This window comes from Marmota monax, unplaced genomic scaffold, assembly GCF_021218885.2.
Source record: "Marmota monax isolate L192 unplaced genomic scaffold, Marmota_monax_Labrador192_F-V1.1 WCK01_AAM20220418_F8-fsc00035, whole genome shotgun sequence".
Classification (NCBI taxonomy): domain Eukaryota; kingdom Metazoa; phylum Chordata; class Mammalia; order Rodentia; family Sciuridae; genus Marmota; species Marmota monax.
Window position 1 is genome coordinate 644,983 of NW_026691961.1, and position 11,968 is coordinate 656,950.

Genomic DNA, 11,968 nt, shown 5'->3' on the forward strand with positions numbered 1-11,968 from the left:
TTCTCCTTGGTCAAATTTACCAATTCAGTAGAATAGAAACTGTTGGGAGTCACCCCGGCTCCAAAGACTAACTTCCCCATCCCCCAAGAAGAGCCGTCCAATGGTGAGCCCTGCTGGCTCACGTGATCCTGCCATCCAATGGTGAGCCCTGCTGGCTCACATGATCGTTACCCACCAATTAGAACACACCCGAAGCCAGCTGCCATAAAACCATTAAATTGTTAAACTGTTTCAACTGTCAAACCACCCCCAGCTCTATAAATATGCAGAGCTGCCTCAATAAATGACATTTTTTCTCCCAGGGCAAGCCTTGATTGTTCTTTCAGAAACAGTGAGGAAGTTCACCTGGGATGTGGCCCTCCACTCATGACTCACTACAGATTTGGAGAGTCTATTAGAAGGCCAGTCCCTCCTCCTGGGTGATAGACAACATTTCCCACTTTTCCATCTAGAGTAGTTACTGGTAGCATTTCAACTGTTACATTGTAATCTCAGAATCATTTTTTCCTTTGGCTGGCACAAGGAATGGATGTTGTGTTATTTTTGCCAAATGGCTGTAGAATTATTTTAACCCCATATACTTAAAAGACTGCATTTTCCTCAGTGAATTTATCATCTGTTAGATCCCTTCCTTTCTTCTTTTCTTTTTTTTTCCAGATGGGTAGATACCATCACAATTGTACTAAATGGCACGACAGTCCATTGGTGTCCAGAGAAAAGTAATGAGAACAGGAAAAAATCTTTATTAACTTTTACAATAAGTTGCGGGGGGGCGGGGGGCTCTCCCACTGAGCAGCACCCAGCCAGGCCTCATTCAATGGCTTTATTTATCACTTTGGTTATTTCCACACTAATCAGATATGACTTTGCTTCAGGAAAGGCTCTGATTTCCTAGAAGCTGTGTGAGGCACAAGTCCTTCACATGACCACTGTCCCCATCAAAAGACAGAGGAGTCAAGGCTGACTTTAGGGCCAGGCACACCAACAACATGAAGATCATGAAGCTTCCAGTGAGATGTTGGGACGTGCTGTCACAGATGCCCATAACTTCCACTTGTCCCCCTGCATATCTCACGGGAGTTGGCAGAAGTCGTGCCCGTGAGGTTAGAAAACAAACGTTGCAAAACCATCTCTGCACATTACTCACACAGGGAAGAATCTTGAGAGAAAGGATGCTGAGCAACACTTTGCAAATTGATAGGGTGTGAAACTAAACTTCAGAGAACCTGTGCGGTAACTCGGTTTGCTAGCTGATGAAACTGCATGCCGTGTGGGTAAGGTTGATGATCCAGACCCTGCTGTGTGTGCTGGAGCTGCATCATGAAGTCAGTGGGGGAAGGAAGACGGCAGCTGGCCCCTCACTCCCCATGGGAATTTACCACCATTCATGGCAGAGACGGGAGTCACCTGCATATCCCAGAGGAGTACCTGCCAGTTGAGCGCGCACTCGTGTGAGCCTAGTGCAGACATGGATGATTCTACTCATAATCACGTGCACATACGAGCTCTCAAGGTGAGGATACACACACGTGCCCTCCTCTGACTCTGGAGATGATCCACCCGGCCACACAGGCGCCCAGAGAGCACCCAGAGCACCTAGCTCCCAGCCATGAGGTATGACACCACCCTCCAGGAGGACGCAAAGGGACCCTTGGACAGGTGGCTCCCATGACTGGATTATAAAAGAGTAGGACAGAGCTTCCTAAAGTGTCAGAAAGTAAGGAATTGGAAAAACAAACAAACACACTTATCTAGACTTGTCAAGGTGACTAGATGGAATAATAATATGCTGTATTTTTCAAAACGACTAAAAGAGTAAATCTCACTGTAAAAAAGATAAAGTGCAGCAAATTATATTTCTTGCACATTGATTATGTCAAAATAAACCCCAAGATTATGTATAACCATAATACACTAGCAAACACATAACAACGTTATTTACAGTTTTTAAAAAGTGACAGATGAGGTGAGGGCTATGTTAACTAGATTGATTTAACCACTCTGCACTGTATGCGTATATCAAAACATCGCATTCACGCCCTTACACGAACACAGCTGTGATCTGCCAACTAAAACAGTGCTGATAATATTAACTATAGTAATGATGAGAAGCTCCCTGTGCCTAGCCTAGAATGGTTCGTCACAGGTGGCAAAGTGTCCCGTTCTGCAACCACAGTGTGGAACACAGGTCCCCAGGTGCGCTGAGATCAATAAAGACCAAGGGAGAACGAGCGGGAGACACGTCGGCACCTGAATGTGCCAACTGCTCCAGACACCCTGTCCCCAGGACGTGGGTGCTTTCCTCCCCACTGAGACCTGCCCATCATCCTCCTGTGGAGACAGCAGCAGGGGACAGCACTGAGAGGCCAGGAGCCCTGGGGAACGCCAACCCACCCCTGAGCAAGGCCAGTGCTATGGGCGTCAGGACACTCGGGCATCCCCTGCAATGTGGTGGGAAGGCTGTCCCCTCTCGTGCCATAGACAGTGTCCCTCTCACATTCTCATGCGGTGGGGGTGTTCTGCTTCTGTGGTTTTCACTGAAGAAATAGGCTTTTGTCTAACTGGGGGACCAACAGGCAAATCCCACTTGACGACTTTCGACTAAGTACTGCCCTCAAGACTATCATGGTCATGATGAGACTCAATGCTGTCAAAATGTCCTCAGTACTCAATCAATCTATAGCTATAATGCAATTCCTACCAAAATTCCAGCTACATTTTAACAGAAATATATAAAAATAATCCTAAAATTCCTATGCAGACACACACACACACACAAACACACACACTTGCCAACAGCTATGGCATTGTTGAATCAGTAGGACAAACCTGGAGGCATCACAGTGACTTATTGCAAAGACTGCAAAGGTGCGCGTGCACGCGTGTGTCTGTGTGTGTCTGTGAGAGAGAGACAGAGAGAGAGAGAGAGAGAGAGAGAGGGAGAGAGAGAGGATAATGACGACCATTTTTATCAGCGTGTGCTGGGGTGGGTTATTTCACCTGTTTAAAATGTGACTCAAGTTTCGGGGTGGCCCACACCTATGATCCCAGGGACTTGGGAGGCTGAGGCAGGAGACTGAAAGTTTGAGGACAGCCTTGGTGACTGAGCAAGGCCCTAAGCAACTTCACAACAGACTGTCTCAAAATACAAAAAAAAGAAAACATCTGGGGACGTGGTTTAGTGGCCAAGCAGTGCTTAACCAGGACCAGCATGTCCATGTGCCTGGGACAGACTATGCCATGCCCACCACCTGAACAGCGGATGCTCTTTAAGAGAACCATTTGATTTCAGCTTGAACGTGTGACTGCAACCCCATGGATTTGCTGCCCATCTCTTGCTTTCTTGGGATAGTCCGAAATATTTGGCTAAATTTGCTATGAATTTTAAATACGTATTAGCTCACTCCCTGGCTGGACACTGCGAGAGCGCCTAGCATTCGCCCACAGAGCTTTTCTCTCAACCAACAAACAGAGCAAGGAAGCCTGTGTGGACAACATGGAGATGTACCTTGTGTGCCCTGTGGACCTGCACACCTGAGTCCATCCAGCCCCGGGGACAGCATGAACGTCCCTTCATCATGAGTGTGTCACACAGCTTGGTGGACTTTATGTGGCAAACATAAACTACACCAAAAGGACAAGCAGAACAGGCTTCCAAATAGTTCATTTTAGAAGGAAATTTAGCTGAAGGTTGTTTGTTGCCTTCACCAAGTGAAAGCCCTCACAGTACAGAATGAACTTCTACAAATGTGACTGCAACCTCCATCTCAGAATTCATTTCCTGCCACCCATACTCTCTTAATTTTTTATTCTTTGCCCCTACCCCCATCCTGGGTCTGGGGATTGAACCCAGGGCCCTGCACTTGCTAGGAAAGTGCTCTGTAACTGAGCTCCTCTCTAATTTCTACTGGGACAGGAAGGAGACCCCACAGAAGTAATTGCTTTCCTAACGATGTCCACCTACTCATTCCTTGAGTCCCCTGCCAGCATTCCCAGGGTCTCTCATTATTCAGGCTCCCACTCCATGAGGATATCTCCCTGGGAGGCTTTTTTGTCTTCACGGCAGGTGATGACACCGAGGCCAAGTCCTCCGGTAATTGGTGATCAGTGCAGGTGGCTGATTGCTCCTCAGAGAGTCCTAGGGCTGCCATGTTGGCAGCCGGTCCAAGGTGCCCTTCCCTGGGGTCCCAGTGCTGGATCAGGGCCGTGGGGCATGAGGGAGCCGGGACCCACCCCCATGGCAGGTACTTAGCCCCACTGTCTTCACGCTAGTGTCCCAGAGCACGTAGAGTCTCCGTCTGAATCCTGCTGCCATGGCGGTGCGCTGCACAGAGCCACGGTGAGTGTGTGTGGACGTGCTGTCTGACGGTCACGGTCACATGAAATGGCCTGAGCAGAGATGGCAGGGACCAGCAACACTTCACTTAGTTTTTCAGCTGCAGCATGAGACAAAATCCATCCACAGGTTGTAACATAACCCAAAGCCTATTTATCCCTCTGCCTGGGGGGTGCGGCTCCGAGGCCGGGATCCCTGCCCACGGCCAGCACAGGTTGGGCCTAGCAGGAAGCCAGGTGAGGGGAGCACCCTGTAGCAGGAGCAGCTGGGGAACCCCTGGGGGAGAGCCGCTGTTTACACCGGTCAGTGCCTGTGGCTGGGTCCTCTACCTGGGCCTCCACACTCCAGGGATGGCCTGTGCCAGTGCTCCGCGTGACCTGGGTGCACTCCCCTCTGTGTACCCGAGTCTGTGGCTCAGTCTGCCACACAGCCAGTGGGGAGTCACAGTTGAATGATTGTCTCTGCCAAGCCTGGGAGACCACAATGCTCTAGAGTTCACGCGTGGCCGGAATGCAGGGACTGAGGGGCTCCCTGGGACGAGGGGCTCCCTGGATGTAGGACGCTTGGTAGCAGCATCTGGACTGTTCCTAGGCTGTTGCTTGGGTAGAGCCCAGGCCTGTGTGTGGGTGCTGGCACCCTCCCTTGGCACTCACACATCTTCTTTCTATAATTCCTTTGCCTTCCCAAGTGCTCTGATCTCCCAAGCCTTCCTCTCCTTGATCACTGTGAACCCTATAAAACTGAGAAACACCCACGTTCACCTCCCAGTACTTGAGCTGCGAGGGAAGCCAAGCTGGAGAGAAGGTAACACGTTTGTTAGACCAAGCCTCAACTAACTGACTTCACATCACCTCTGAGAGCTGCCCAGGGGCAGGCTGTCCAGAGTCATTCAGGAGCCTGGGGGACAGCTTAGTGGGCACCCACCTGTCCCTGGAACCCAGTGGCTGCTGTGGTGTGCTGTTATCTCTGTACCTGCACCATGCAGCCCTTCACAAGACTCCCTCTATTGTTCACAGAGATGGCACAGGTAAACACATCTGATAGCAGTCGGTGACAATGGTGATGGTGCTGAAGGTGCTGATGATGGAGATGTGCTGCTGCTGCTGATGGTGTTGGTAGTGATGGTGCTGATGGTGGTGATGTTGCTGATGATGATGGTGCTGATTGTGATGGTGGTGATGGTGCTGATGGTGCTGATGGTGGTGATGGTGGTGATGGTGCTGATATGGTGGTACTAATAGTGATGGTGCTGATGTTGGTGGTGCTGATAGAGATGGTGCTGATGGTGGTGATGGTAGTGAGTGCTGGTGATGGTGGTTCTGATAGTGATGGTGGTAATGGTGGTGCTGATGGTGGTAATGATGGTGCTGATAGTGATGGTGGGGATGATAGTGACGGTGCTGCTGATGGTGGTGCTGCTGATGGTGGTGCTGATGATGGTGGTGCTGATGGTGATGGTGGTGCTAATGGTGATGGTTATGATGGTGATGCTGATAGTGATGGTGGTAATGATGGTGATGGTGGTGCTGATGGTGATGGTTATGATGGTGATGCTGATAGTGATGGTGGTAATGATGGTGCTGATGGTACTGATGGTGATGCTGATAGTGATGGTGGTGATGGTAGTGATGATAGTGATGTGGTGCTGATAGTGATGGTGGTGATGATAATGATGGTGGTGATGATGGTGATGGTGGTGCTGATAGTGATGGTGGTGGTGATGATGGTTATGATGGTGGTGATGATCATGATGAATAATGATGGTGATGTTAGTGGTGATGATAGTGATGGTGGTGATGAGGATGATAATGGTGGTGGTGATGCTGCTCCTGATGGGGATAAAGATGGAGCTAGTGCTGAGCTCTAGCAGTTGGTGGTGGCTGTAAGATCACAGCATAAGGGAATTCTGTCTTTAGCCTCCATGGCTTTAGGTTTCCCTTTTGCCTGTGTGTGTGACAGTGAGTGTGTCTGTGAAACTTCAGCCCTCAGCTCATGTGGAGGATGAACGTTAACCGTCCTGGTGCTCAGCCCTGGCCTCAGGATTGAGTGAGACAGTGGGTGCAGGGAGGCCCTGCTGCTTGGTGTGTGTCTTCCATGTTGGTGTGCATGCTGGGCCTAGGTCCCCTCCTCTGCAGAGTGGCTAATGATTATTGGCAAGGAATTCAGATCAGCCTTTCCATTTCCCTGTCTGTAGTTTTATGTGATTAAGATACTTATTTTATTCCAGCAGGTAGTAATTATGAAAAAAATCTTAATATTAAATTTAACTGGATGGATATTGTTCCACAAACTGAGGGCTCACCCTTGTCTGGACCCGTTGTCTCCCCTGAGCCCATCTGCTATGCTGCTCTCAGGGCTGTCCTCCTAAACTGGGCATGCAGCCTGCCTCCTCCTCCTCAGAGACTGGTACTTCTCTCCATTATCCGCCTGTCCACAGCAAAGGCCTCAGCTCGTCATGGTCTGGGCCAGTCCTATGCTGTCACACCTCTGCTGTCACACTGCACAGGCACCCCAGCCCAGGAGCTGACCCATCCTCTGAGGAAGCTGAGGGCCATGTCCTACTCCAGGCTTCTCACCTGTTAGCACTGTTCCCAGAGTGGTCCCTGCATTCTCTGCCCTCTCCCTTCACACTCCTCAAACGCTGCACACAGGTGAGCACAGGTGAGCACAGGTGAGCACAGGTGAATGCAGGTAAGCACAGGTAAGCACAGTGCCACCTTGAGGAGGAGGAGAGAGGGAGAACAATGGAGAGTCAGGGACAAGGAGCACTGAGGGACCCAGGCTGACGGAGCAGGAGGCCCCAGGTGGCTGGCACACCACACTGAGTCACGCAGTCCTGAACCCCACCCCCACCCCGCAGCGATGAGCACAAATATGACCTGTGAATACTTGTTGAATGAAAAAACCTTTATACCTAGAGTTAATTAAATCATGATATCAACCAAACCTGCTCTGCTTATTCTTTTATTAACATATTTATTTGGTAATCTGGGAAAAAATTTTGGAAAAATATTCCACGAAATCATGAGACTGCCTGATTGTCTCTCCACACTGCCCACTGTGTCCTCCACCCTGCGGAGTTCTATGCTCTTAGGGATCCACACTCCTCTGTCTGGCCCTGAGCCTGAGCTTTGGCATCCTCTCCAAACACACCCAGTCGGCGGCCCAGACCCCCGAGGCTCTGGGTTCCGGAGGCTCCCCAATTCCAGGTCCCACCTCATCCACTTCTGAGTATGGCTTCAGTAGGGTCCAGCTCTGTCCTTCACATGGTCACACAGACTGCCCTTCCCCGGGCACCCTGAGAAGTGAGCTGACTATTGGTACTTGCATTTATTGCTGGGCTTTCTGCCCTGTTCTGTTGGTGGATGTGTTGTTTTTTATTAAAGTGAAACAGGCAGACCAAGACCTCCTCACATCACTTGAAAGCATTCAGCTCTCGATATCTTAAGTATTCATTGTCATCATTTCCATTACATATCCTTGTAATATCCAAATATTTGAATTAAATGCCAAGTACAAACTGCCTGTCTGCATTTTCCTGCTCAGGATCCCCTCTCATGCTTAACACAGCACCCCTCTGCCTTCAGACTTCTGCATTATTAGGTTTTGTGTGCGTTCGTCACCCTGTTTGAGGTTTTGCCTGAAAGCATCTAACAGAGGTCAAGAGCAACTTCTTTGGATTCAGACACCCCAGGCGCCCATCCCGGCCCTTCCACTGGAGACTGGTGCTCCCAGTCACGGTTACTGTCTTTCTTGCAGTGTTTCTGTGTTCACTATACAGAGACAGGAGATTTAAAGGCTCCTTAGGTTGTGAGAACAAAAGGATAGCATGTCTGGAGTGGCCGCCACAGCTTGTCACACCATGACAAGTGATTGGCACAGGGGCAGGTTCCCAGGGCTTTACCTGTGCATTCCAGTCTGAGGAGCTACACACGGAGCCTTGGCACTCTGGGTTTATTTAACACAGGTGACTGCGGGCTTGAGGCAGCAACCACACAGGTGGGGTCCTTGCAAGGATGATTTTATTTATGCCTTTTTAAAATTTAGATATTAGAGATACAGCCCAATCTCTGAAAAGATCAAGGACATTGGTAAAACAAGAAAAGAATGAATTTACAATTGCTTGAACACTCTTCCCAGTTTCCCTGGATTGCTCTAGAGCTGAAAGATGGGAGCTCATGTCAGTAACTGTCAGTGCATAAAAAGAAACATATACAACAGGCTAAGAGCAGGCAGGAGACAGAATGCTGGAGATGTTTGGATAGCACGGAACCAGGTCGTCCGGAGTCCTGATGACTGGTTTCAGGAAGTGTCTGCAGCTGTCCCTATCCTTCAGGTGTCCTTCAGAAGATCACCTATGTCATGTGGAATAAATTTATGCAGTGTTTAGAAAAATGCAACTGAAGCTTACAGAGGTTAAATGGCTAATTACAGCTGTGATGACAAACACACAAATCTAGGTCTTCACACTTTTAAGGATAATTACTTTAATATGATATGACAGCAAAACACATAGTTCATTCAATTTTAGTAATTTACTTATCAAACTGGAGAAAAAATGCCAACCCAGACATTTGATTGAATTGCTTATCATTTGGATTACAATAGATTTGCCCGTGATTCCATGAATATACAGCCTCAAAATATTATACCGGGCATTTTTCCCTGAAAAGGCTGCCAGTATGACTGGCCTGCCAGCTTCCACTGTTGCAGATACTCCAACTCAGGTGTGTTTCAGGTAAGACCTGAATTGCGTGCAGTCAGCGGGATGACCCAGGTGCATGTTTTTGGCTTACATTGCACAGGACGTATGTATTAGGACATAAGTGGAAATCATTCTCAGACACGTGGCTGAGGCCACAGAACCACAGTACTGGAGCATATTAAGTCATTTATTTCTCTTGAATTTTCTCCCCAACCTTTGCCCTTAGTTTATTCCAGTCTTCCATGGAAGACCGCGCACCAGAGAGTGGAACCCGCCTGGAGAGTAGAGGACCCTGCCTGGACACCAGAGCTCCGTCCTAAGGGATTCGGGCTGCGGCGTTCACCAACCCATATTCATATCGCAAGGCACAACCCCCTCCCCAGTGTGCCCTGGCGACACCTCCGGGTCCTTTACCCCTGTGGTGCACCGAGCAGCCCCTGGCACCTGTCCCAGGCAGGATGAACCACACCGTGGTCACTCAGTTCATCATGCTGGGGCTCACCAAGAACCCTGAGCTGCAGGGCGTGCTCTTCTGTGTCCTCCTCCTCATCTACATGGTTGCGTTCCTGGGCAACATGCTCATTGTGGTCGCCATCATCTGCAATGCCGCGCTGCACACGCCCATGTACATACTCTTGCTGGGGCTGGCCACAGTGGACATCGTCTGCACCACCAGTATCATCCCTGAGGTGCTGTGGACCATGCTGTCCGCGGAGAGCACCATCTCCTACAGCGGCTGCATGTCCCAGCTCTTCTTCTTCACCTGGTCCCTGGGGGCTGAGATGGTGCTCTTTACCACCATGGCCTACGACCGCTACGTGGCCATCTGCTTCCCCCTTCATTACAGCACCATCATGAACCCCTGCACGTGCGTGGCCTTGCTCAGCCTTGTCATGGCCATCGCCGTCACCAACTCCTGGGTGCACACGGGTCTCATCCTGAGGCTCACCTTCTGTGGGCCGAATACCATTGACCACTTCTTCTGTGAGATACCCCCCCTGCTGGTCCTCTCCTGCAGCCCTGTGAGGATCAACGAGGTGATGGTGTACGTAGCTGACATCACCCTGGCCGTGGGGGACTTCACGCTGACCTGCATCTCCTACGGCTTCATCATCAGGGCCATCCTGCACATCTGCTCCGCGGAGGGCAAAAAGAAGGCCTTCTCCACCTGCTCGTCCCACCTCATTGTGGTGTCCCTCTACTATTGCCCCGTGATCTACACCTACATCCGCCCCGCCTCCAGCTACACCTTTGAGAAAGACAAGGTGGTGGCTGCACTCTACACCCTGGTGATGCCCACGCTGAACCCCATTGTGTACAGCTTCCGAAACAAGGAGATGCAGGCGGGGGTCAGGAAGGTGCTTTTGAAGCATTAGCAGGTTCAGGGGGCACCACCTCTGTCTTCCAGAGTAGGTGTCACACATCTCAGGCTTAAGGGGCTTTCATAGTTCTGTCCCCAGTTTCCCTTCCTGATGCTTCTTCCTGTCCCTGGTCTTCTCCACAACTCCATTCTCCTCTTGTGAACATGTTTATGATGCCACACGCACAGCACACTCACAAACACACCTCACTGCACTCTCCCAATGTGTGTAAAATGCACACCTACAATTCTCCTGTGTGCATGGACACAGTGATTTACAGCAGCCTGCGTGTCCCACGTGCATACATGATGAATGTCACCGCTGATGTGAAAGAATGAACTAGTCTATGAGTCAACCCCAATTTACACAGCAGAGAAATATATTTTGTCACTGTGGAAAATATTTGTCACAGGAACAGCACAGCTTTCCCTCCTTGAAATCCATGTCACAGTCAAGGTTTTGAGGCAGTAATTTTTAAATCTATGCAGATGAATTAAAATAATACCATCATTTCATTGCTGCCTGCTTTAGAATTTTTGCTCCATGAATACAAGAACTATAAATTATCATAAAAAATGCTTGTGTTCTTAACATCAATTCTTCGTAAGCCTGCACCTAATGGCGAGAGGGTGAATCACATGGTACCCTGCAGTGAAGGCCACCGTGAAGGCTTGTGGGGCCACCGGCCAGGCTCCTGTGGGAGGCCACAACCAGCCTATGGGACACGGTGGCTGTGAAGAGGACTTACTTGGGATTGTGTGGGTCAAATTGGCAAAGGGCCAAGGAAATAGAGGTTTTCCCTGAGATTGAGTGGCTATGACCAGGCAGTTGACTTGACACAGGTGGGGGAAGGTCACTAAGCAGTAATTGGTGAAGAGACAGTGGTTCTCGTCTCTGCCAAGGGACCCTGCTCACTCCTGAGGTGTGGGCAACCCGCTAACATCTGTGCTCATGGTGTCTATGGAGGGTCTTGCTTCTCTTTCCCTCCACATCAGTGGCTGGCTCTGCTCCCGCTGTTCTCTGACCCAACATCAGCAGGACAACAGCACCTCTGAGCATTTCAGGGTGCCAGCTGTCCCTCAGTCCATCACAGGCACCCTCTTCCACTGCGCTATCCTCCCAAACAGACAAGTCAGACTGATAGACAGGCCCATCTCTGCAGGAAAGAACAGGCTAGATAATCGCATGGATGCGTGCCCCTCATCTGGAGTGAAGAACAGTGAGCGTGGTTATTTTGTCTAGCGCACCCGCACCTATTCCCAGCACCTGTTCCCAGCATGTTCCCAGCCCTGCTGCAGCAAACGGAAGCCACGCAGCTGTGGTGAGCAGCCTGAGAGTTTGCAAGCTCACATGGGGAAGTGGTCACACCCAGCTGGGCAGTGTGTGCGGCTCCTCACACTCACCATCTGTCTGAACATTCAGTATCTGCTCTCAGCAACTTTCAGTCACCAAAGCTATTGTCACCCATAGTCACCACACCGACCCCACCCCAAACCACATCACCCCTCACCTCACCTCACCTCACCTCACTATACCTCTCCTCACTATACCTCACCACACCTCACC

General features: G+C 50.1%; 1 protein-coding gene across 1 annotated transcript; it reads left to right on the forward strand.

Annotated features, from left to right (window-relative positions):
- The first annotated feature begins 9,499 nt into the window (after nucleotides 1-9,499).
- Nucleotides 9,500-10,417, forward strand: LOC124081228 (olfactory receptor 13G1). Its single transcript, XM_046427466.1, has one exon. It carries the CDS (start codon nucleotides 9,500-9,502, stop codon nucleotides 10,415-10,417), a length of 918 nt encoding a protein of 305 aa, XP_046283422.1.
- The last annotated feature ends 1,551 nt before the right edge of the window (nucleotides 10,418-11,968 follow it).

Bases quoted from the DNA above. Each gene is read 5' to 3' on its own strand.
- LOC124081228 (XM_046427466.1), top strand. From the start codon at position 9,500: ATGAACCACACCGTGGTCACTCAGTTCATCATGCTGGGGCTCACCAAG.